We start from the raw sequence: 26,251 nt of genomic DNA on the forward strand, positions 1-26,251 counted from the left end.
TATTATGGTGTTCCAGCTGTGACAGATCTCTATTCTTGATATGAAGGAGAGCGAACCTGGAGAAAGAGTTTTGTTTGTGTAGGTCTTGTGTTTTTGCGTTATTGCAGATGAACGAGTGAATCTATACAAAGTGGTGTTTCTGTTTTCAGTGGATTTTACACTGCAGCTATATCACGGTTTCGCAGTGGATTCTGTCACAAGGTCAGTGTGTTTTCCTGTCTCCATGAAAAGTGCCTTTACTGTCAGTGATCAAAGTAAAAGATGATTAACGTGTGGTTGCTGTCTCAATGAGGCGTTGTTTGGGAGGTCAAAGATGAGCAACAAATGTTTTTGCTGAACATTTCTGCCGTTCGCCATGTATTTTCTTGTATTTGGCAAAGTGGCTCTAATAACAGTGATGCAAATTAGTCGCTTTTCGGCGCCTCCCGCTTTTTTAACGCTGCTTTGGGTGACTTGTGTAATTCGTGGAGAACCGAAGAGTTTTCGTTTTCGGGACGGGGGTCCGTTAGTCCGTCCGACTGACGGACAACTTCTCACTTCAAAAAAGAAGAAGACATCTAGATCGCAAAATAATTAAACAAGCGAGTGCCTGTTTTTCCTGGCCAAGGGCAGGTTCCTTCAACACAACACGAGCGTAACGTGTCTTCACATGGTTATGTCTCGTCTGAAAGGAGTGCACTGTAGACTAGACTAGAGTGCTTACGGAGAGCACCGGAACGCCGCTCCAGCTCTTCAAATATTGCAGTACCCATAAGGAGCCGTACACATGCCGCAGTGTTTGCGTGGCTGTGTCTTTAGTTGTAAGCACAGTGGCGATCTGTTGTTATTAGCATCTGGTTAGCTAGCTATGCTAACGAATTTAAAGAGCTTTTCTACAACCAGGTGGAAGAGAGCTCTCTCCTGAGAGGCTCAAATAAGCTCAGTGAGGTTAAGGCACACCTTGATATGATCATTATAATTATTAATGAGACATTAGACTACATGAAAAACAGGTATAAAATACTATATGACAGTAACAAAAAGTTGTTAAAAATAACAAGAATAGAGTTTAAAAGGTGTGATTTGTAAAATATCCAAAAAGAAAGATCTGCTTACAGTTCTGTTTCAAATGGGTGTTGAAAGATGTACCCATAGATCTCCTCATGTTGCTCTCAAAGTGCACCAGATTGATGCTTTTAACATGTTTTAACTTCAATATTTAAAAAAGAATCTTCCCGGGGGAGCATGCCCCCGGACCCTCCTAGAGGAGGTTAGGTCCCCCCCACTTAAATCATGTTAACATGGATACTAAATGCATTTGCACACATCTTGTGTCCATATCTTTCTGTTTTGGTGGTCATGTCACATCGTGCACATGCATGCATGCATGCATGCGCGAGTCATGGTAAAATATCTGGATTAAGAGGTTGTTTTTTCTTTGCAAAGCATGAAAGAAAGGCCAAATGAATTGGCTGTGATTTTTGTTTTTTTAAGCAGAGGTTGAGTTCAATCATTTGTACGGCCCTCGGAGGATTTTGTAAAAATTGAAAGGAAAAAGGTTCCCCACCTCTGCTGTAAATACTTTAAAAAAAAATTGATTTATAACATCTCTGTCTCTATTGATCTGAGTATATTTTAAAGAATAGCTAGTTAATTGAAGCATTATAGCACAGGCCTTTGTCAGATGGTATATTACGCAGTTTTTTTCCTGCTTCGAATAGTTCTCTCTTTTTTCACCATACCTGTGTGTGTGTGTGTGTGTGTGTGTGTGTGTGTGTGTGTGTGTGTGTGTGTGTGTGTGTGTGTGTGTGTGTGTGTGTGTGTGTGTGTGTGTGTGTGTGTGTGTGTGTGTGTGTGTGTGTGTGTGTGTGTGTGTGTGTGTGTGTGTGTGTGTGAGAGAGTGTGAGTGTGAGAGAGGGCCTGCTCACGGAAAGCTGGTTGCTGACAGAGAAGGACTCCCGAATAGGTGAATTGTGGTAAAGAAATAAAAAATAGAGAAAGTGCATCTCTGTCAGCAAAGCTTCTGTCAATCAGAGGGTTAGGTAAAGGTTGAGATAGTTATCATGTGAGGAGAATTAACTAAAATACAATACATAGAAATGTTTGAACCAACCTTAGTCATGGGTTTGTTTTAAATACAAACGTTTACATATTCCTCAAAAGCCACATTTTTAAGGATTGTTCAAGGCAATTCATTCCAGAATGTTCACTTAGTTCAAATAAGCAACATGCATAGTAAGATAACAACTTTTTTTCACATTATTTGAAGTGAGAAGTTGTGTGTGAGAGTGCACACAATGTTATTGTTTGACGATAACTGGCCTCTGGTCTTAATACTGGTAGGAAAGATTAAGTACATTTCAGTCAATATCATGGTGTGTGACATTAACAAGAATTCTGACTGAGCAGAGGTATGTGTGTCTGTGTGAGGGAGGGTGTGTGAGTGTGTGGGTCAATTATTGTAAATGTTTAGATGTTCATGTGTGAGAGAGAGTGGCACATAGAGGAAGAGACTGAGGGAGCACACAGAAAGGAGAGAGAGAGTGGGGGGACATACACCCAGCATGTGTGCCTATCTGTATGATGTGGCTCTTTGCAGTAACGCAGGGAAATTATTGGCTCTCAACCTCTAACTGGTTGGCCACCCCTGCTGTACACCCTAGTGTCCTTCAGGGTAGTGTGGGGGAGAGAGGCGCTGTACCCCAGCATCCTTTCCTCAAGGAAGGGGTAGGGTGGGGGAGAGAGAGGCGCTGTGCCCCAGCGTCCTTTCTTCAAGGAGGGGGTAGGGTGGGGGAGAGAGGCGCTGTGCCCCAGCGTCCTTTCCTCAAGGTGGGGGTAGGGTGTGTGTGATGTCCTCATCAGGGTCTTCCTCACTGTCATCACTGTCATCACTGACTTGGTCATGGTTCTCCACAGAATCATCAGGCCATTGAGGGGCATTTGGTCCGATTGCCAGGCTGTAGGCCGAAGAAAGATGCAGGATGTGTGTGTCCACGTCAGCAAGTCTTTTCTTTAGAAGACTGGCTAATCCATCTCTCCCTTCTTGAGTCATGTCTAGGGCAGAAAATAGAGAATAGAATAGTGAAAAGGCATCTCATTGTTGTTACTAGTACACACTGTGGATGTTAAGTAGTATTTGGGTATGGTATCATGGAATTTACCACTATGTCCTCCACATGACACATGTTGCATCTGCATCCTGATCTTGTCAGTCTGACTTCTCAGATAAAGGCAGTGCTGCCTCATCTCCCTCAGAATTATGGCCCTCTCCTCCACAAGTCTCCTTTTTCCCATGTAGGCATCAAATACTTTTTTTTGGGCCAAAATGGACACCGATTCTGAAGAGAGAGGAACAGCAAGCATACCATTACCGACCAAGACATGCACCAGTAGGATAAGTGACCGGTCATAGTCCATTGACTGGGAAGCTGGTGTTATAGGTCTTGCTTAGTGCCAGAAAATAAACATATTATATAAAAAAACAAGAGAAGCTCTTACCATCACTTTGCACTTCCCATGGCCATATTAGACTGTCTGTTGTTTGCTGTTCTGCAGACAGTCTTCTCTCCACCTCTTCTTCCTGGATTTCTCCTTCAGGAGGCTGTCCGGTGTTGTACTGGCGTATTGCCGCTAAGAGTTTGGTATTTTCCTCCCTTAACCTTTTGCGACGCAACTGCCAAATCTTATTGCTGTCTATATGACGTAATTGTAAAAAAGATTACAGAAAAAATGTTCAATGGAATTTTTTAATTACATGACTGCAACTGAATAATAATAACTTAACAGTCTGTCTATAGAGAGGCAAGCTTTCTTTTGGCACAGCCCTAGAAATAGCTGCTCAATGGACATCTAGAGAGACTGATTGTCGCCTGATGTGTTGTCTTGGGTAAATAACAAGAAACACAGTCTGAGGACAAAGAAAACACAGGTGTTACTACTATACGTTAAATAACAATGTTATATTATCAAGTTAGGAAACAGCATACCGTTTGTTGCCCAGTCTCTAACACCATTAACCCATTGTTGGACTTTGTCCTCAGGGCATCCAAGCTCTTCACAGGTGTCCTTCATTTTTTGAGTCCCACCCTCCAACATTGCGATTGTCTGTTGTAAAAAAGATGTTGCCGATACAGATGTATTTTCAAGATTTTCTCCCAAATTTCCATGACTTTTCATGTCTTGAAAACAGTAATTAATCATTCAAACTTTTCCAGACCTCCGCAAGCACTCAGTATCCAACACTTTACCAGCTTGGACAATTATTTGTTTGTGACAGGTTTGCACATTAGTCTTACAAATCTAATCTTGTCATGCCTATACTTACATGGCCAATTACCTTGACATATCTCTTGGCCAACACGACATGAAGGTTTTCCTGCTTCCGTCTGTTCCATCCCATTGCATGGACAGTCAACATGTCATTGTGAGCTGTTTTTAAAAGTAAAATTGACAAGCAGATAATATAACTTGGGTATTTGGAAATCAACTCATAAAAACTCTAGTACTGTTGAAACAGACTACATCAAAGACAAAGATAAAGTAAAGTAAGAGATGGATAATAACTTCAAGACAAAATTATGTTGGTCTAATGACAAGAGGACATACCTGATATTGTCATGTACTTAGTTGTGATGGCACAACGTGACAGAAAGCTGTTCACCATCTCCACTTCTTCCCCGGCCGTCAAACCAGCACCCTCCAAATTTCTCCCACTCCACACAATCTAACAAATACACATATATTATATGTCATAGATTCATAAAAAAAAAATCTTACAATCACAATAATATAAGAGTGGGCCTACCTCACACTTTGTGGAATGGGCCTTGGCATGCATGACCGAGAGAAACGGTTGCATGCTCAGCAAAGGTCGCAGTTCTGGCATTGTCTTTGCCACTTTCTCGAGTTAGGGCCAGTATTTACAAGCAATATCTGTGCAATAAAAATGCACGTTTGTAGCTTGAAACTGCGTTTGAAGGAACAAGAGGTAGGCAAATATTTCTCCTCTGAACATGTTGAGAGCTTTTAGTAGCTAACCCTGCGTGTCTCCAAACTCCATGTCTACATACAGCCACCTCTAAACCCTCTTCATCAAGCCTGCTGGCTCTTCTTGCTGTCTCTCGAGCAGCTGACCACTGGCTGGTACCACATGTACCTTTTCCTGGGGTCTACAATTAAAGACATTTTAATGTTACACTCTCAAAACAAGTAAAGGCTAGAAAAATGATAGGAAAAAAAATGTTGTGCTTACACATTTTACATTTGTTCTGACTTTGTCAACAAAGTCTGTGACAGCCGAGTCTTCCATGATGAACGGCCCTTTAAAAAGTGGTTAATCGATCCTAAATTCAAAAATAAATATTCAATTCATTATTATCATCATTGATAGGCTACTTCTTAAATTCAATTGACTTACAAAAAAGATGTACCTCTGTGACTGTCGGAAACGGTACTGTTTCCTATTCCCATCCACTGACACAGCCAACATTTTGGGAGTAGAAGCTGGGCATGAGAAGGGTTCCTCACACGTCATTTTCTGGCACTCGTACTGGCAGGCCATATACTCCAGAAAGCTTCTTTGGAAGACATCTCCATGGATTTTTCCTGTCTGGAAGTTTGAGAAGCAAAATTGTTACCTTACACATGTCAGAATAATACGAGGAAACAGGAAGACTTTCACAGTGGTTGGAGGCAAGAGGGGGGCTATTAGGAGTATCACTAACACACGATATCCTGAAAAGTGAAGGTCAGGTTAGGATTGGCAGATGCTGGAAGAGAAGGAGCATTATTTCAGCTTTTGTCATATGCACCATGACTCTACTTTCTCTACAGTACAATACAATACATAATCCTATTTTTTCCCACAGAAGAGCACAATGTTTTTCATCATACAAATTGTGTTCTTCAGTAAAGAACAAAAGTTGGATTATGATATGTTTGATCTTATACAGTATGTCCTACATCTACCAGTGCTAGGTTTTTAGCTCTAATGTAACACTAGTTAAACTACTTTCAGTAACATTGTAAGCTTTTCAATTTAGTTATTTTGACATAAACATATTTCCAATCAACATGTTTCATCTACACAAAATAAAATGCATCCTTTCAAAATGCCCTCTACTTATGCAATACTCAGTGAAAGTCATCTTACCCTTCCATAATGCTGTGTCCTCTGTTCCAGCATCTGTAAAAAGGCCTGTCTGGACAAACCTGGTGCCACAGTCTTCAGGTCCTCAAAAGATTTGAAGACATCCGTGGAATATAACGTGTCTCCGTTCACAGAAGCTGGCCAATAACCGCTTCTAATGAGGTCTCCCCAATCAGGCGTCCAGTCGTAATGGCATGTGTTGCACCACCTCTTGGGGAGATGCAAATCATAACGCCCTAATAACAAATACAGTTTAGTAAAAACAATCGCATTCATTACCTGTATTAGGGTGACAAAAAGAACACTTAAAATCATACCATTAATGCAGACGAAAATGACAGGCCTGCCTATAGACTCTGTAACACCTTCAGGGTTACACAAGTGTGAAGGCCTACCAGTGGGCAGAAGACAATCTGTGAAGAGAGGTTCAAAATATGTCTTAAACTACCAGCACATTAGGAAAGTTATAAAATAACCACTTTGGGCTAAATTGTGTTAAGTGAAATACCTTGGTGTCTCAAAGTGAACATGTCATTTGTCTTGACTAGTGACATTGTTGGGGGAATACATTTGAAATATCCTTCATTGAAGGACTCCCTGATATGAAGGGTGTGTATGCTGTGTTTAGAAATGTCACAGTCATGACACAACCATTCAAGGGGCATGCATTCTCTGCAGCGAAGGACCGCAGGAGCGGAGCAATGTGAGCATCTCCTTTCCGGTACCATAGTTGAAGACAGCAAGCTGTCCAAGTGATGGGACCTTGCCTTTTGCCACTCCAATTGGGCAGCACTTTGGCGCAGGCACCATGAGGAAGAGGTTGATGGTTGATCAACCAAAAGCTCCTGCAATTGCTGAATTTCATCTTCTGGAAACAAACAAAAAAGAAAATGTTCAGCATCACAAAAGCGTACTCATATTGCATCACGTATTCGTTTGATGTTATGTTGACACATTTCCTAACTTTCAATGATAGTAAATGTCATCCTACCAAAAAGCTGAGGGGGTACTGCAGAGGTTGCTCCAGCTGATTCCACAGTTACTGGACTGTCAATGGCAACAGTTCTGGCTGAAAAATAATAATAATAATAATAGATATATTGGTAACAGATAATAATTACAGAGAACAGGAGGCAATCGCAGGCAAATGTTATGCATTAAAAGAGTTCTAACAGTTCTAACCAACTCTAACTATTTATTACAATGGCCTATTTTTATATGTACGACGGAATAACAGATATTTGTTCAATACCTCTCTAAGCTGAAACATGCTGTACCAATCATGTTGCGAACAATCAAAACAAAAAGGATATGTTAATCATGAATACCTGTATACATGCACAAACCTTTAGTACGTCGGCAGGTTGCCCCATTTCTGCTCCTCCTTTTTAGAGGACACCCCTGAGCATCTTTGCCAACCCAGCGGATTCTGCTCCTGTTAGATGCTGCTCTGGCCCTGTCTTCTTCCTCCTTCAATAAAGTAGTCATGCATTTTCACAACAAGCTGCTTTTCATTCCCAGTGTATTCCTATTCACTTACAAGCATTACAAAATTACAAGCACATAATCAATCAACATAATCAGTACATCGGGCACAAAACCAATACAATTGAAATAAAAAAATGTACCTTCAGTTGTTTACAAAGTAAATCGGCAAGGAAAATGGCATCTTCTAGCTGTTCCTCGCCTTGTTTAGCAGCCATTTCAGGAACTAGAAATCAAAACACACAGGTGTGTGTGTTTGCATGCGTATAAATACAAAAGAGAAAGTGGTAAAGAGACAGAGATGAAGATGGTAAAAATGGGGAGAAGACAGGAAGAAATGTAGGGAATATAGCTCTGAGGAGGGAGAAGAGAAGAAATTGAAAAAGGCTCTTAAAAGTGCTGTTTGATCTTGCTTTGGTTTGGTATCTGTTGAAAGAAAGAAATACAGTGAACACTTTAGAATGCATGACAATTTACAATCTCACATATCATCAACAAGCTTTAACATTGGGTGTAATTTACGAGTTAAAGCACTAATCAATCAGGGGCGGACTGGAACAAGGACAGCTCTGAACGTTTTGTCCTAAATAGGACCGCAACAATCAGCGTGCAGTAACAGTCTGTCGATGGTTGTCATGACATTTCTTCACGATACTATTAGTTGCCACTGTATGCAAGTATGACAGCCACAATAGGCATTTTTCCAAGCTTTGTATATACAGTGCCAAAAGTATTTAACTCAACATTTTTGTTACAATAGTTGTTATATGTTTCCACACGGACCCGGTTGAGGGGAACACACACCGGAGCAGGCATGCGGATGAAGCCAGGGTGTAAATGTTATGCTACGTTCTATGTAAAAGTTTAATAAAGTGTAAGCAGCTAAAAGTGCTTCAACCGTCCATTCTTGTAATATGAGGGGCAACAATGAAACATGGTGGCAGCGCAAATTGGAAACTTGGAAGTAAGAGAGCAGTACAAAAGAAGATAAAGAAAACAAACTTTTGCTGTGCAGCTAGCCTTTAGCTAATAACAAGCAGTGGGCTGGGGAAGACGCTCGTCGGTCGGCCATGGAAGGTTTGAAACCCCCATCAACATTGTGTTTGGTCTCTGGCAATCTTGCAAAGTCATGGAAATCATGGAAAGAGGAGTTTACACTTTACTTGGAGCTTTCTTTGCCGGAGGCAGAAGAGACAATGAAGGTGAAATTGTTCTACTACCTGATTGGAGAGACTGGTAGAGAACTTTGTGAAACTCTGATGAGTGATGTGACTACAGCGAGGAGGACAGTGAAGAACATCATTGAAAAATTCGATGGACATTGCAACCCCAAGGTAAATGAAACCGTGGAGAGATATCGGTTTTTCGTGAGAAATCAGGGACAGGATGAAAACATTGATACATATGTCACTGATCTAAGAATGTTAGCCAGCACATGCAACTTTGGACAAATAAGAGACTCACTCATTCGTGATAGAATAGTATGTGGCATTATGGATTCAGGACTGAGAGAGAGATTGCTCAGGGAGGACAACCTGACATTGGACAACTGCCTACAGTTGTGCAGGGCTACAGAACTGTCACGTGAAAATAGTAGAACCCTTGCAAGACATACATTGGAGGAGGTGCACATGATGAAACAGACAGCATGGCAGTATAAGAACACAAACACAGTTTCATGCAAATTCTGTGGGATTACACATGAGAGGGACAAGAACAAGTGTCCAGCCTTTGGAAAGCGCTGCAAAAAATGTGGTAAAGAAAATCATTTTGCTGTCAAATGTAAAACCACACAGGATAAAGACAAGAGAGGAAGACAAGTACACCAAGTGACTGAACAGGAAAGTGAGGAATATGAGGACATCTTGAGTGTCACCACTGCAGAGATACTGACAGTGACTGGTAAAGAGGCCGGGGAGGACAAAGCCAAGAACAGCCAGCTTTTCGCAGGAATGCTAATCGGCAAGGAGCTGGTGAAGTTTCAGATAGACTGTGGAGCTAGCTGTAATGTCATCCCTGTGAATCTATTGAGGCCTGAAACTCAGCTGGAGAGCACGAAGACAGTGCTGGTAATGTACAACAAGACCAGGCTGCATCCACTAGGCAAATGCAAGGTGAAGGTGAGAAACCCAAGGAACCAAAAACAGTACCGCCTGGAGTTTGAGGTGGTGAATGAGGACTGTAGACTACCACTGTTGGGAAAGAAGGCAAGCGAAGCCATGAAACTCATCAAAGTACAGTATGAGAACATACTAGCTATTGACAGTATTGTCACTGAAGTGAAATCAGCCCACAGTGGTCTACACATGCAACAAATACAGAAGGAGTACAGTGATGTGTTCACAGGTGATGGCCGCATGGAAGGAGAGTACAAGATCGAGATCGACGAGAGGGTGGAGCCAGTGAAACTCCCCAAACGACGAGTCCCGGTTGCCATGATGACTCCTCTCAAGTTAGAGCTGCAGGATCTACAAAGGAGAGAGATCATCACACCTGTGGAGAAAAGCACAGACTGGATAAGTAGTCTTGTCACAGTGCAGAAACCTAATGGCAAGCCAAGAATATGTATTGATCCAAGACCACTGAACAAGGCTCTAAAGCGGAGCCATTTCCCACTTCCTACCATTGATGACATCCTTCCAGACCTGTCGAGAGCGAAGGTGTTCACAGTCTGTGATGTCAAACATGGCTTTTGGCATGTGAAATTGGAGGAGGAGTCAAGCTATCTAACAACATTTGCTACACCGTTTGGCAGATTTAGGTGGCTCAAGATGCCTATGGGAATCAGCCTAGCACCTGAGATTTTCCAGCGGATGCTGACTCAAGCACTGGAGGGTCTGCCAGGCATCTACATCATAGCTGATGACGTATTGATCACAGGAGAAGGTGACACACAAGAAATGGCCTTCAAAGACCACGATGATAAATTGAGACAGTTTCTAAGCAGATGCAGAGAAAAGAATATCAAGCTGAATGCAGAGAAATTCAGGTTGAGGCAGCAGGAGGTGCCATATATTGGACACCTGCTGACAGCAGATGGACTGAAAATTGACCCCGACAAGATCAGGGCAGTGAGAGACATGCCAAGACCAACTGACGTGAAGGGTGTACAGAGACTGATGGGCATGGTAAATTATCTCTCTAAATTCTACAAACACCTGTCAGATGATTGTGAGATTGTGAGACAGCTCACACACAAGGAAAATATGTGGGAATGGACAGAAATGAAGCATTCAGCAGGCTCAAGGACAATATAGCCAAAACACCAGTACTGAAGTACTATGACCCACAAGAGGAACTGACATTGCAGTGTGATGCTTCAGAAACGGGGCTGGGAGCAGCACTGACTCAAAAAGGGAAACCTGTAGCATTCGGGAGCAGAGCACTGACACCAACCGAAAGGGGCTATGCCCAAATAGAAAAAGAATGTTTAGCTATTGTCTATGGCACGGAAAAGTTCCATCAATACACGTATGGCCGGAAAGTGACAGTAAAGAGTGACCATAAGCCGTTGGAGAACATTGTCAAGAAGCCACTGTTAAGTGCACCAAAGAGACTCCAACGTATGTTGCTCAGACTTCAGAGATATGATTTTGATGTGATTTATGTCCCAGGTCGTGACATGTTACTTGCAGATACATTGAGTAGAGCATACTTACCAGAGAGCTCATCTGCAGGAACAGTGGAAGTTGAGATTGAGACGGTCAATATGGTGGCCTACTTGCCTATCTCTGAAGAGAGACTGAGCGCAATCCGCTCTGCTACACAAGGAGACAAAACGCTACAGACACTTAGCAACACCATTCAGAAGGGATGGCCTAAACATAAGAAAGACACACCGATAGATATTATGCACTACTACTCATTCCAGGAGGAACTGAGTATACAGGACGACATCATCTTCAGAGGGGAGAGAGCTTTCATCCCATATTCACTACAAAGGGACATCACCCGCCGGGTCCACTCCTCTCACCTGGGTGTGGAGGCATGCCTCAGGCGTGCCAGAGAATGTGTCTACTGGCCGGGAATGAATGAACAGATAAAAACGTTCATAGGGAAATGTGACATTTGCAGATCAGTTGACACGAAACAACAAAAAGAGACACTACATCCACATGAGGTACCAGGCAGACCATGGGCCAAGGTTGGTACAGATTTGTTTACCTTTAACGATAAGAACTACCTCATTACAGTGGACGACTATTCCAACTTTTGGGAAGTTGACTACCTACCTGATACAAAGTCAAGTACTGTGATTAGGAAGCTGAAAGCTCACTTTTCCCGTCAGGGGATTCCGCTTATTCTCTTTTCGGACAATGGGCCCCAGTATTCGTCCCAAGAGTTCCAGCGTTTCAGTCGGCTGTGGGAGTTCGAGCACAAAACGTCGTCTCCTGGATACCCACAGAGCAACGGGAAGGCCGAGCCCGTTGTGAAAACTGCAAAACGACTGATGCTGAAAGCTAAGGCGGCGGGACAGGACCCGTACCTGGCTATGTTGGATCACCGCAACACACCTACTCAAGGACTGACTACAAGGGGACTGCTTAGCAGGAGGACCAGAACTCTACTACCTGCTCGGGACAGTCTCCTACAACCCGAGGTGAAACAGACAACACGAGAGCGGATTGACAGGCAGGAGAAGCAAGCCACATACTACAACAGGACAGCTAAGGACATGGACATGCTCAAACAGGGAGACCGGGTTAGAGTTCAGCCTTACGAACCACACACGATCTGGAGGACGGCTACTGTGGTGGAGGCTGTTGACCACAGGTCCTACACGGTGCAGCTGGAGAATGGAGGTGTTCTAAGGAGGAATCGACGTCACCTGAGACGGGACCAGGGCACAGTACCGAGTGTGACAGCCCGTACGGTGACTGTTGACACTCAGACGACTCCAGAAACTGTTACAACCCCTGACAGAGTCATGTGTGACACACAACAGACTGTGACTACCAGAGCTGGCCGACCAGTTGTTAGGCCACAGTACTTGCAGGACTACGCACACTGATATGGGGTCACTGATGTGATGTGACTCAAGGACTTTGGGGGGGATTTAAAAGAAAAAATGTTGAGTGAAAATTGTATTTTGAAATTTGTATTTAAGGAAAAAAATGTATAAGTGATTTTGTACCTACACTTAAAAAGAAAAAGAAAAAGGATGTTACAATAGTTTTATATGTTTCCACACGGACCCGGTCGAGGGGAACACACACCGGAGCAGGCATGCGGATGAAGCCAGGCTGTAAATGTTATGCTACGTTCTATGTAAAAGTTTAATAAAGTGTAAGCAGCTAAAAGTGCTTCAACCGTCCATTCTTGTAATATGAGGGGCAAGAATGAAACAATTTTCTTACATTAACTTTGTTTCCAACACAGCATTTACATTGTTAGCAGTTATGTTTTGGTGTACTTCTAAAGGTAATTATTCTAAAGGTTCTTATTATACATCCATGGTGTAGTTCGTTTATAGCATAACGTTAGCATTTTGCTTCTGGCCATTAGATTTATGATTCGAAAATTATAAAAGTAGGGTAGATATGTGGAGATTATCCGGCTGAACAAAAGGTGCATTTATCAAGCAGGTTCGTTTTCCACAGGTCTTATTTCGAGCTATTTTCCAAAATCCTATGGAGAAATCCCATTGACTCTGAGACGAGGGAACCAATAGTTGTAAAATGCTAACTCACTTCCGGTGTTGCAGTAAAAGTTGAGTCATGACAACTGGCGACATTCTATTATTTTCGTCATAGGAATCCGGGGCGTGTACATTGAGGACCCATTGTTGACTTACCAGGAAAGAAACATGCCGATCGCCTCGTTTGTCGTTTACGTTCATCTTTTGCTATATCTGCCTCCATAGGATCACTTTGATGCACATTCAGTACTCGTATGTGAGGTTGTGGGGGAGAGGTCGATATCGTGACGCTTACAGGGAGGTATTGAACATTACAAAGTAGGTGACTGTGTAGATGCCTGTTCAAAATATTGCAAACTTGAATAAATCATTTAAATTATATTATTTGGTTCCGACTTTCCTTTGTACATCGTTCTTAATGTGATGTATAGTAGCTTTGATAGCTGTCCATACCTTCAGACAGCCTTAAAGTAAAACACAAGTTGTTTATTCACAAACGCTCATCGACATGACTGGATCACTCATGACAAGTTGTGATCAGCTCCGATTAAATTGTGATATCAATTCTGTAGCTATTCTCCAGGGAGCACGTTTTTTTGATGAAATACCTGTATCCCTCTCATCACAACAAGACTCTACACTGTGCAGGAAAAACAATTACATGAAAATAACCTTGATGCATGGGAATGAAACACACAAACTATCTTCCGTGGCTATGCTGATATGTCACAGTAACAGTCAAGCACATAAAAGTAAGTCCAGCGGGGCACACGTTGAATACATATAATACAGTAGTTCTATTATGCCTTTAAGCCTATACGTTTAACCCATAAGAACCCGGACCCATTTCTACTTTTGGGGAAATTAAGGGGAACGTCATTTAGACTAAATAGACCACCTAGAACACATTTCTGACAAGTAACCCCCCCCCCCCCCCCCCCCCCTAGTGTCAAATATCTGAAATGTGACATATATGTCACATTGGGATTTAATGGTAAAGTAACTCTTATTTCTAACTTCATTAATGAGGATGATGTTTTGGTTTACATTTGTTTGAACATACTTTCAATTGAATAATAAAGAATATGTTAACTAAATATAATTGAATCAGCTAAATTAACTGAGCAGATCATAATCATATTTGTAATTGTGCATATATGTCACTCTGGGTTTACTGTGAATGTTTAGGGTTAATGTCCCGATGTGACATCAGTGTCACAGCAATATTTATGGCATTTGTTTCATATCAATTTCATCAAGAAATGTTTCTACAACAGGTTATATGTAATCAGAATCAGAAAAGAGCCGAAGACAGCTTAATGTTTAACAAATGACATGTCATGTAAGCATTTTTATTCTTAAATGGCTTGAATGTTAGCTTTAGCAACAAAAACATTTCCAAATGTAGCTAGTTCTGTCACATGTGTTAGCCTGGCACATGGACATCTTGGACATGTTGTTATGGGAACACAAAAGCAAATGACAAGGACCATGACCCACCAGACTGTTCAGTGTGTGTCACTTAGGGACTTCATGAGACAAAAAAGGCTAAAGTTGTATAAGGAACTTTCCAGAGCATTTAAAGTTAATGTGACACCTGTGTCTAAGCAATTATGTCTGCCTTCCGTGTTGCACCATGAGGACCCACTGATATAAAATGCTCAACTGTCTAAGTTGCAACCATGCACTTTTTGGAGGGCTAAGTGCCAGCTTGACATCTTTTTGGCTTCATTTATAGAAGGAAAGACAACAGTGATAGTTATGTTTCAGAATAACATTTATTGGAAATTGTTAGAACAATCTCCCCGGTCACCGGCTTGAGCTTGAATCTCAGGATCCATGTATCTGTGATCCTCTCCAGAATGGGAGTAGTCATCACATACAGAGCATCAACTAGTTCCTGAACAGTGTCCTTCACATGCTGTTATCCAAGAGAGGGAGTTACACAGTCACAAGATGGAGGAATAGAAAGCAGTATTCAATGCTTACTTCAGATTAGCTCCACGTCAGAAATGAGCATGCTTGTTATACAGGACTGTCTCAGAAAATTAGAATATTGTGATAAAGTTCTTTATTTTCTGTAATGCAATTAAAAAAACAAAAATGTCATACATTCTGGATTCATTACAAATCAACTGAAATATTGCAAGCCTTTTATTATTTTAATATTGCTGATTATGGCATACAGCTTAAGAAAACTCAAAAATCCTATCTCAAAAAATTAGAATAGTTCCTCAGACCAAGTAAAAAAAAAGATTTATAACAGCAAAACACAATCAAACATTTGAAAATGTCCATTAATGCACTCAGTACTTGGTTGGGAATCCTTTTGCACGGATTACTGCATCAATGCGGCGTGGCATGGAGGCAATCAGCCTGTGGCATTGCTGAGGTGTTATGGATGCCCAGGATGCTTCAATAGCGGCCTTTAGCTCATTAGCATTGTTGGGTCTGGTGTCTTTCAGCTTCTTCTTCACAATACCCCACATATTCTCTATGGGGTTCAGGTCAGGGGAATTTGCAGGCCAATCGAGGACAGTAATGCCATGGTCAGTACACCAGTTACTGGTGGTTTTGGCACTGTGGGCAGGTGCCAGATCATGCTGGAAAATGAATTCCTCATCTCCATAGAGCTTTTCAGCAGACGGAAGCATGTAGTGCTCTAAAATCTCTTGGTACACAGCTGCATTTACTCTGGGCTTGATGAAACACAGTGGACCAACACCAGCAGCTGACATGGCTCCCCAAACCATCGCTGACTGTGGGAACTTCACACTGGATTTCAAGCAACTTGGATTTTGCTCCTCTCCAGCCTTTCTCCAGACTCTGGCGCCTTGACTTCCAAATGAAATACAAAACTTGCTTTCGTCTGAAAAGAGGACTTTGGACCACTGCGCAACTGTCCAGTGCTTCTTTTCCTTAGCCCAAGTCAGACGCCTCTTCCGTTGTCTTGAGTTCAGAAGTGGCTTGACCATGGGAATACGGCTATTGTAGCCCATTTCCCGGACACGTCTGTGAACAGTGACTTTTGATACCTGGACTCCAGCTTCAGTCCACTGTCTTTGAAGCTCCCCCAAATTCTGGAAGCGACTCTTCTTCACAATGCTGTTAAGGCTGCGGTCATCTCTCTTGGTTGTGCAGCGTTTCCTGCCACATTTCCCCCTTCCAACAGACTTTTTGTGGATGTGCTTTGAAACTGCACTCTGTGAACAGCTTGCTCTTTGAGAAATTTCTTTTTGTGTCTTACCCTCCTTATGGAGGGTGTCAATGACGGTCCTCTGGACAGCAGTCAGATCAGCAGTCTTCCCCATACTTGTGATTTAGTTCACTGAACCAAGCTGAGTGTTTTTCAAGGCTCAGGAAACCCTTGCAGGTGTTTCGAGTTAATTAGACGATTCAAGTGATTCGTTGAACACCCTACTAGTATACTTTTTCATGATATTCTAATATTTAGAGATAGGATATTTGAGTTTTCTTAAGCTGTATGCCATAATCAGCAATATTAAAATAATAAAAGGCTTGCAATATTTCAGTTGATTTGTAATGAATCCAGAATGTATGACATTTTTGTTTTTTTAATTGCATTACAGAAAATAAAGAACTTTATCACAATATTCTAATTTTCTGAGACAGTCCTGTATATCTATCTCCATAGAGGCTGAATCATCATGTTAATCACATAGCTTTCATATGCCTCAAACAGTCCTGATGCTCTTCTAGGTAATCACACATCCTGTCATGTTCACAGCTACAGTTGATACCTTTGTTATCATGGTACCCTCATGTTGGAAGAGGACATTCAGGTTTTTGCCAACAGAAATAATAAACTGTGTGTGTGTGTGTGTGTGTGTGTGTGTGTGTGTGTGTGTGTGTGTGTGTGTGTGTGTGTGTGTATGTGTGTGTGTATATGTGTGTGTGTATATGTGTGTGTGTGTGTATATGTGTGTGTGTCTAAGAAGTGCAGCCTTTACAAAAGAAATCTGCATTGACAGAGGGCTCCCCAACACAGTACGTGTGGTACCACATAGTGCACCCAGTGCACTCGATCTTAAAAATAAACAGAAAAACGACATGTTAGAATATTGACAAACATTTTAACATCCCTCATCCAGAGTAAGCAGTAATCAAGTTGTTTACATTTCATTAAGCAAGCAATGTATCGTTTTAGATCTTAGCTGTTTTCCTTTCTGTTTAGAGTCCATGCTCAGAAGTTTCTTCAACTGCTCCAGTGTCATCCCATAGTGCAAAGGCATGCAAGTTTGGTGAAGTAAAGTAAACATTTATAATGTTATAGAGAGTGTTCACCCAGTGCTGTAGAGGTAACCAATCCAGGGTGGATCCCAGTCCTCCAGCCAAATGTTGGTCAGGAAATAAATACAACTTCTTACCCATTGGTCAACCTTAGGCCCTATGCTATGTTCCCCACAGGCCCGACACAGCTCGGATAGGTCATCTGTAAAAAAAATATTAATAAATACAGGCATTAAGGTATTTAATTGCCAAATAAGATACAATATTTCTGTTTCCCCTGTCTAGTCCTGTATACCTGAGTTGTTCACCAGAGCCATTGCCATCTTTAACCTCATTGAGGCCACTCCTTCCTGGTCCACTGGGTACTGGACCTGTTGTTTTTGCAGTATTTGCTCTGCAAGCTTAAAAGGTCTGTCATAAGTATCTTCATAATTTTTGTTAATTACAGATGGTTATATATACACACACATTACTAAATGTTACCTTCAGAACCAACACACCGCAGGACGTAGAATCCATCTGTTTGGGATGATCGATTGTTGTGCAGGCCCATCTCCCAACTGAAGGTCTGTGTTTCCGGACCAGCGATCTACATAGGAAACAGATAGATTGGGTTTTGTATATAAGCCCAATTCAGATCCTTTTTTAAGTCAAGAAGAGCTGCATGTTGGTATTCAAGTAAAACAGTAGTAATCAGGAACATGATTTATGTGGCTTTGTGTTGCTCCCTCTTAATATAATCAAAGATCCTGAATATGTCTAGTAAACACATTAGAGCTTATATTTTATTCACCTTGTTACATCTTTGCATCTGATTAATTGCTCTTCCGTGGCCCCCAATGGGTTCAAGAACAGGGACCTGTTCTCATTCAGATACATGATCTATGGAAGTACAAAGAAATTATTAAAGTGTTGAGTGTTGAATAAATAAAAATGTCTTGACCCATTAACATTTTAGATTACTTACAATGAGGGTCCAGTGTGCCCCGTCACAGACAGCTCTGGCTGCCACCTCATGTTTTGACAAGTCCAACTGAAAAATATTTGTACATACATCAGTACATACATATGTTCATATATACACTTATTTCTAGTACTCTACTCACCTTTCTTAAGCTTCCCTTGTGGGTTCCCTGCCAGAGGGAAGTCATTAGGTAGGAGTCCACAATGAAGACCCCAGCTTTGGCCCCAACCCATGCCAGATAGGCATTCACAATCTATGAATACACCAGTATCTTTTGAACCCATTTTCAGAATGATCAGTTTGCCTACTTACATTTTTCATATACAGTAGGCTTACCTCTCCCTCCAACTCCTCTCCAAGACCAACAGATGTTGTCTGTATATTTTGTATGGGCCATACTTGGCCCACAGTGTCTCTTGTCTCCTCCCTGCACATATGTCTCGGATTACTATAAAAAAAGGCATGTTAGTTATTAATGAAATGCATACTTTAAGGTGTACTTTTTTTCAGTTTACTTACAAGTCTCTACATCAGAGGATGCTCCTCGTGCCTGGCACTCTGTTGTGGAGGTGGAGGTGGGTGTGGGTGTGGGTGTGGAGGGCAGTGGAGCAGCCAGAGGAGAAGGATCCAACACTTTTTGTAATTTAGCAGGGATCCTCTCCTCTGGCTGGACATCGTGTTTCAAATGATCAATGTTCACTCTCATTGTCTTTTTTCCTTTTTTTGTAGCAAGGTCCGCTACCTTCCCCTCAATTTTTAGGATCCTGAATGGTCCCAACATGTCTGCCTCTAGCTTTCCTTCTTTCCTCTGTTCCGACCTTTTGTTGCGTTTTAAAACGAAATCCGCCACTTGAAAATTGTCCACTTTCCCACCTTCTTTCCTCTTGCGGATCTTATCCTGGCTTTTTGCTATGTTATATTTCACCCTCGCGAAAACTGCCTCCTGTTTTTTGAGTCCCTCGAAGACTTCCGCCATTTGCACCAAGTTGCTCACTTTCTCTTCTGTTATCTGCCACAGAAAAGCGTCAGAATGTTGAGAAAACATTGATGTTTGAAATAGTATGAATAATTAAAAAGGATGAGGACATTATCAGATCTTACCTCATACTCCTTGGGCACCTCTGACGGGTACCTCGCCTCCCTCCCAAACATCAGAAAATAAGGACTGAACTTGGTGGTCAGCTGGGTTTTCGTTCTCAGACCAAACATCGTCCCTTGGAGGAGTTGGTCCCACCGTTTGGGCTCACCCTCCACCAGTTTGTTCAGGGACCTAAATTCAGGTCAAGTACAAACACAAGAAGGTAGAACAGAAATTGGTTTCTAATATATGATAAAGCAGCTGATTTATTTACTTTTGTTGTATTTTTAGCTATCAATTCTGATTAGTTCATATAGGAACAGTAATGTTTGTTATTCTATGAACAAATATACCTTTGTATTGTGCCATTTAGTTTTTCCACCAAACCATTTGTTTGTGGGTGGTACGGCGAGCACAGGCTTCTTTTGATGGCCAGCTTCTCACAAAGGTTATAGTTGACCTTGAAGTGAACATTGGGACAAACAGGAAATACATTTGTTAGCACAGCAGTTACATAATGGGGAGTCATAATTCTTCACAGTAGTACCTTATTGCAAAATTCCCTGCCTTGATCTGTTAGCAGTCTTTTAGGTGCACCAAATTTGTAAAATAAATCAAGAATACACTTGGTCACCTCATCTGCTGTTTTATTTTTAAGTGGGTATGCCTCTGCCCATTTGGTGAAATAATCAACCATTACACAAATGTACTGATTGCCACCATCGGTTACTGTGAGTTTACCCACTAGGTCCATGCCGACAAGCTCCAGAGGCTCTGTTACCTGAGATGAAAGAAATACACATGAGCATTGCAGTACATTACTGTTGGCATGTTTGAAAGCTGAAACTGTCTGCAAATGTGTCCTGTACTTCAATAGGAGTGTACTCTTTCTTCTCCTTGATAGTGGCCCTCTTGGATTGGCACTGGGGACACGCAGCAATCTGAACAAAAAAACACACTATAAACCTTTATGTGTTGCACTTTTGTATCATAATGTGTAATTTACCTCATTATTTTGAACTCACCCACTTGCCGATGTCCTCCGTCATGCCAGGCCTATAGAACCGCTGAATGATGGCCAGATGAGTTTTCTCCATTCCAGCGTGTCCACCAATTAGGCTGCAGTGGAACTCTATGAAGAGCTCGTTGGCTTCTTCACTTGATAAGACCACTTTTGCAAGGTGCTCAGTCCTGTTTTTTTTCCTCCTGCATATGTAGTGCAGGTCTCCGTCTGGTATTGAAATGTCATAATTATACATGTATCAACAGTGTTATCAAAGCAGATGATGTTCTGAAGACCACATGTCTGAAATGGTTACCTTTAATCCTGAAGGACTCAGCTCTTCTTTTGATAGCAAACCTCTGTTTGTTAGTCAAGCCTTCAGGATATATATGGCGGATATGGAAATCCAACAGTTCTTTCACCATGTTTGCATCCATGGTTTGCTGGCCCTCTCTAATATTAAGCCCTACACAAATGCTGTCCCTCCAACACACACACAGGCAAACAACTACTCACTAAATTACCACACAACACACAAGGACAAACAAACAATCACATTCAGTACTCACGCACAATCGATCTTTCTCTGTCGAATCTCACTATTCTATCGCTATGTATCTGTCTCTCGCTCTAAATATCTCTCTCGCTCTAACTCTAAATGTCTCTCTCTCTAAATGTCTCTCTCTAAATGTCTCTCTCGCTCTAAATGTCTCTCTCTAAATGTCTCTCTCGCTCTAACTCTAAATGTCTCGCTCTAAATGTCTCTCTCGCTCTAAATGTCTCTCTCGCTATGTCTCTCGCTATATCTCTCTCGCTATCCTCATACATTTGTGTCATTTCCACCAGTTTATATAGCACTAGAGACAATCAAGGAGCAGATCACGGCTTGTCCCAGATGGTCAGCTGTGGCCAGCTGTGATCGATCCTGTGATGAACACGTGCTTCAGTTACAGTGTTGGGTGTAATGCGTTACAAAAGTAACGGAGTTACAGTAATGTATAACTGTTAGCTGTAACGAAGTAATGTAATGCATTACTAATAAAATGTGGGTAATATATTACCCGTTACAATTCTCAGTAACGCAGTAACAACACATTTTAACCCGAAATTAAATGGTTTTATGTTTTTGAACCATTTACCAACATCGCAAGACATTCTGACACCAGAGAAAATTTTTTACCCTTCAGGCTCATCAAGATCCAGGCTGTCGGAGGTTCTTTTCCCCATGACTGCCTCGCTGCACAAATATCCCGCTTATTACATACTAAACACACTACAGAGCCCATTCCGTGTTCCTGTTAGTATTTACTTCCTCTCTGCCTTCTTCTGGTGATTTATCTGACGTTCAGCGCTCCGTCTTTTAACCTCTTTTGCTTTCTCTTTCTTGATCCTCCTTAGCAACCTTCATTGTAGTCATCAACAGTGGTCTGTACTACTGTATTAACAACGTGTCACATGTTCAATGAATCAGAATCGAGTATTCAACTAAGCCGTGTAATAAAAGTCGTGAGTAGCCTTAATGGCCTACACAGTTGTTATGCTATACCACATTGTCCTTCACTGGATGTATAATGAGCTGCACTTAACTATATTTTAGCATTTAAAATACTTAGCCATTCTTTTAAGGTTATTTTGATAGAGTAACTCAAAAATAGGCTAATATAAAAGTAGTGTTAGTCATTACATTTCAGAGACAGTAATATTGTAATGTAACGTAGCCTATTACTTAAAAAAGACATTAATAAGTAATGTACTGTCTTACATTTTGGAAGTAACTTGCCCAACACTGCAGATGATCCAGTCATCTCGATGCTGCTTTCGGGCTGTGAATAAACAACTTGTGTTTTACTTTTAGGCTATCAAAGCTACTATACATCACATTAAGAATGATGTACAAATGTTTTATATGTATTCAACGTGTGCCCCGCTGGACTTACTTTTATGTGCTTGACTGTTACTGTGACATATCAGCATAGCCACGGAAGATAGTTTGTGTGTTTCATTCCCAGGCATCAAGGTTATTTTAATCTATGTAATTGTTTTTCCTGCACAGTGTAGAGTCTTGTTGTGATGAGAGGGATACAGGTATTTCATCAAAAAAACGTGCTCCCTGGAGAATAGCTACAGAATTGATATCACAATTTAATCGGAGCTGATCACAACTTGTCATGAGTGATCCAGTCATGTCGATGAGCGTTTGTGAATAAACAACTTGTGTTTTACTTTTAGGCTGTCTGAAGGTATGGACAGCTATCAAAGCTACTATACATCACATTAAGAACGATGTACAAATGAAAGTCGGAAACAAATAATATAATTTAAATGATTTATTCAAGTTTGCAATATTTTGAACAGGCATCTACACAGTCACCTACTTTGTAATGTTCAATACCTCCCTGTAAGCGTCACGATATCGACCTCTCCCCCACAACCTCACATACGAGTACTGAATGTGCATCAAAGTGATCCTATGGAGGCAGATATAGCAAAAGATGAACGTAAACGACAAACGAGGCGATCGGCATGTTTCTTTCCTGGTAAGTCAACAATGGGTCCTCAATGTACACGCCCCGGATTCCTATGACGAAAATAATAGAATGTCGCCAGATGTCATGACTCAACTTGTACTGCAACACCGGGTTGTAGGACTCACCACTGCACTTTATCTCTGGTCAAGTAAAGCTAATATGTGTTTAGCTAGCTCATGCTTTAAAAAGATATGTAACTACAACTGATTTACTTGCAATAAACATTAAAATATTGGAGGCATGCGGTGCAGCACATTACCTGCTTGGCGAAGTCAGAAAGAGAGGAGGTTGTAGCCGATGTCCGGTGCGTTCATGGTCATCGGATAGTAATCGGTAGCATGGTGTTCACTTACTACGCGACCGCACAATGTAACGTACAGTAATTCCACAACCACATAAATGGATTAACATCGATTTAGCTGGGGCAACAAAAATAAATAAATGAATGAATCTACTGGTTTAATAATTTGAACCAAAAGTGGTGCATTTTGCACTATTTTTTATCTATCTTTATTTATTTTTCTTATTATTTCCTATTTATATTATGTTGCACTGTTGGAGGAGCTCGGGATCTAAGATTTGAAATGCCAAAATTACACTGTAGCTAGCATCTGATAACAAAAACCCTTGACCCTTGAACCTTAGTGGTGTTTATTTTTCACGGAGTTCAGTTGCTAAGCGATCACACAACGTCACGTCCGGTATTTCCACAACAACACAAATGGATTAACATCGTAGCCTTTGTTTCTGCTAAAAGAGGTGTCGACCAGCTAGGGCCACAAGAAAATCGGCGAAATCGAGTGTGACGATTAAAAAATAAATTAAAAACATCTAATTTTGACAATAAAAACCGACCAATAGGCGCGGTAGACCATCTGCTTGGCACTTCCGGGTATTTCTCCCTGTTAACAATACCGTGTAACTGTCACGCTTAAAGGGGATTAACATCGATGTAATACATGAATGTAGCCTTTGTTTCTGCTGAAAGAGTTGTCGACCAGCTAGGGCCACAAGAACATCGGCGAAATCAAGTGTGAGGATTAAAAAATAAATTAAAAACATCTAATTTTGAAAATAAAAACCGACCAATAGGCGCGGTAGAGCCTTTGCTTGGCACTTCCGGGTATTTCTCCACTGGTTAACATGGGTTAACAATACCGTGTAACTGTCACGTTTTGAAGGGACAAAACCGTAACATATTCACATCTCCCAGCATGGTAAAACTATAGGTTACTTACGTAACCCCAGTTCTCAGAGTAACATGAAGTGAGATGTCTCACTATGGGATGCGCCTCAACGCATATGCACCAGAAGCATCAATCTCATTACGCCAATCCTGATTGGCTGGTGATCTTGACGCCAACGTCAGGGAATCCACCAACCCTATAAGTAGCTTGCGCCACGACGCAGGCGTCATTCAAAATAAGCACCTCTTCTCGCTTCGCCTCAGCAAGAAGGGCCGTCAGGTGAGACATCTCACTTCATGTTACTCTGAGAACTGGGGTTACGTAAGTAACCTATAGTTCTCATTCATAACACTCCGTTCGATGTCTCACTATGGGATATTGAGACTCCCGCATTGCCAGACATGCTTATCTCGAAAATCACCAACACAAAAACAGAACTTAACAGGTAGAACCCTGTCCCAATACGGGGCCCAGCACTGCGCGGGCCACACTTGGAGCAGAAACATCTAGCCTGTAAAAGCGGACAAAAGTGAGCGGCGAGGACCAGCTCGCTGCTGCACAAATGTCTTGAATGGAAACACCTTTGAACAAAGCCCAGGATGTAGCCAATCCACGAGTAGAATGAGCGCGCAGGCCCGTTGGTGCCTTGAAACCCTGACTCGTATAAGCCAGAGCAATCGTCTCCACAATCCAGTGGGAGAGCCGTTGCCTGGTAACGGGCTTGCCCTTATGAGGGTTAGCCCAAGATACAAAGAGTTGGTCATTGCACCGAAACTCTTTCGACCTGTCCATATAAGTGCGCAAAGCACGAACCGGGCAAAGCAAATTCGGCCGCTGTTCCCCAGAGGAACCTAGCGGTGAAGGAAATGCCTCAAGGTCAATGGGAGTGCATGAGCCAACCACCTTAGGCACAAAGGCCGGGTTGGGCTTCAGCAATACTCTCGTTTGCCCCGGGGCAAACTGAGTACACGAAGGATGCACAGAGAGCGCGTGAATATCACTGACTCGTTTGGCAGATGCCAGAGCCAGTAACAACACTGTCTTCAGTGACAGGTGCTTCATGTCAGCGTCTTCCAGGGGTTCAAATGGAGCTCGAGCGAGCCCATCTAAAACCACTGTCAAGTCCCACAGGGGCACCAATGACCTGGAAATGGGGAGGAGCCGGCGAGCCCCTTTCATAAAACGGCAGACCAAGGGATGTTGGCTAGCCGTCTTTCCCCCAAAGCCCACATGGCATGCGGCAATAGCAGCCAGGTACACTTTGATCGTGGAGAAAGCTCTGTGTTTATCAATCAGATCCTGTAGAAATGATAGAATCACACCGACAGGGCATTGAAAATAAATGTGTTTCCTTTGAAGACACCACTCCTCAAACACCCTCCACTTACAGTCATAGAGAGACCTGGTGGAGGAAGCCCTTGCACTCTGAATAGTGTTTATCACTTCCTGAGGGAGCCCCACTGTACTCAGGTTATACCACTCACGGGCCAGGCCCATAGCGCCAGGTGCTCTGGGTGTGGGTGAAAAATCATCCCCCCCGCCTGAGATAGTATGTCCCTGTGTAGCGGGAGCTGCCACGGCTGTCCGCACAGCAGCTGATATATCTCCGCCAGCCAGTACATTGCAGGCCAGTGTGGAGCTATCAGGATCAGTGTGTGGCGTTGTTCTCTCACTCTGGCCAGAGTTGGAGGTATTAGAGCCAGGGGTGGGAACGCGTACAGAAGGGCCGGGGGCCAAACGTGCGCGAGCGCGTCCACGCCTAACGGTGCATTTAGATCGCGCATTGAAAAGAACAGCTGACATTGAGCATTTTCTTTTGATGCGAACAGATCTACCGCGGCCCGGCCGTAACGCACCCACAGCTGACTCACAATCGTTGGATGTAGAGTCCAGTCTGCGTATAATGGTGCACCTCTGGACAGCAGATCTGCCCCGAGGTTCATCACTCCCGGTACGTGTGTCGCTCTCAGAGAGAGGAGACGTCCGCAGC

At 42.2% G+C, this 26,251-nt stretch overlaps 2 protein-coding genes across 15 annotated transcripts; both read right to left on the reverse strand.

The window, feature by feature from the left end:
- Positions 1 to 124: 124 nt before the first annotated feature.
- Positions 125 to 14,008, reverse strand: LOC307035524 (uncharacterized protein; the record flags this gene model as incomplete). Of its 14 annotated transcripts, none has more annotated exons than XM_079674975.1 (9): positions 7,756 to 8,582; positions 7,474 to 7,597; positions 7,119 to 7,196; positions 6,636 to 6,995; positions 6,131 to 6,540; positions 5,409 to 5,587; positions 4,585 to 4,702; positions 3,478 to 4,407; positions 125 to 3,317 (listed from the first exon to the last, which is right to left on the reverse strand). In XM_079674975.1, exons 1-7 carry the CDS (start codon positions 7,828 to 7,830, stop codon positions 4,663 to 4,665), a joined length of 1,266 nt encoding a protein of 421 aa, XP_079531101.1. In that variant the 5' UTR covers positions 7,831 to 8,582. The 14 variants fall into 14 exon arrangements, with proteins under 14 accessions (XP_079531101.1, XP_079531112.1, XP_079531111.1 ...); XM_079674986.1 differs by having other exon boundaries at positions 3,478 to 4,083; positions 4,316 to 4,407; positions 4,585 to 5,587; XM_079674985.1 differs by having other exon boundaries at positions 3,478 to 4,083; positions 4,304 to 4,407; positions 4,585 to 5,587.
- Positions 14,009 to 16,854: 2,846 nt separating this feature from the next.
- On the reverse strand, positions 16,855 to 18,861 carry LOC307038014 (uncharacterized protein). Its single transcript, XM_079679302.1, has 7 exons — positions 18,802 to 18,861; positions 18,608 to 18,718; positions 18,469 to 18,534; positions 18,295 to 18,383; positions 17,985 to 18,090; positions 17,797 to 17,902; positions 16,855 to 17,703 (listed from the first exon to the last, which is right to left on the reverse strand). The coding sequence occupies exons 2-7, from the start codon at positions 18,650 to 18,652 to the stop codon at positions 17,552 to 17,554; spliced, it is 564 nt and encodes a 187-aa protein (XP_079535428.1). The 5' UTR covers positions 18,653 to 18,718; positions 18,802 to 18,861; the 3' UTR covers positions 16,855 to 17,551.
- Between the last annotated feature and the right edge of the window lie 7,390 nt (positions 18,862 to 26,251).

The sequence above is a fragment of the Notothenia rossii genome, assembly GCF_949606895.1.
Source record: "Notothenia rossii genome assembly, chromosome: 4".
Lineage (NCBI taxonomy): Eukaryota > Metazoa > Chordata > Actinopteri > Perciformes > Nototheniidae > Notothenia > Notothenia rossii.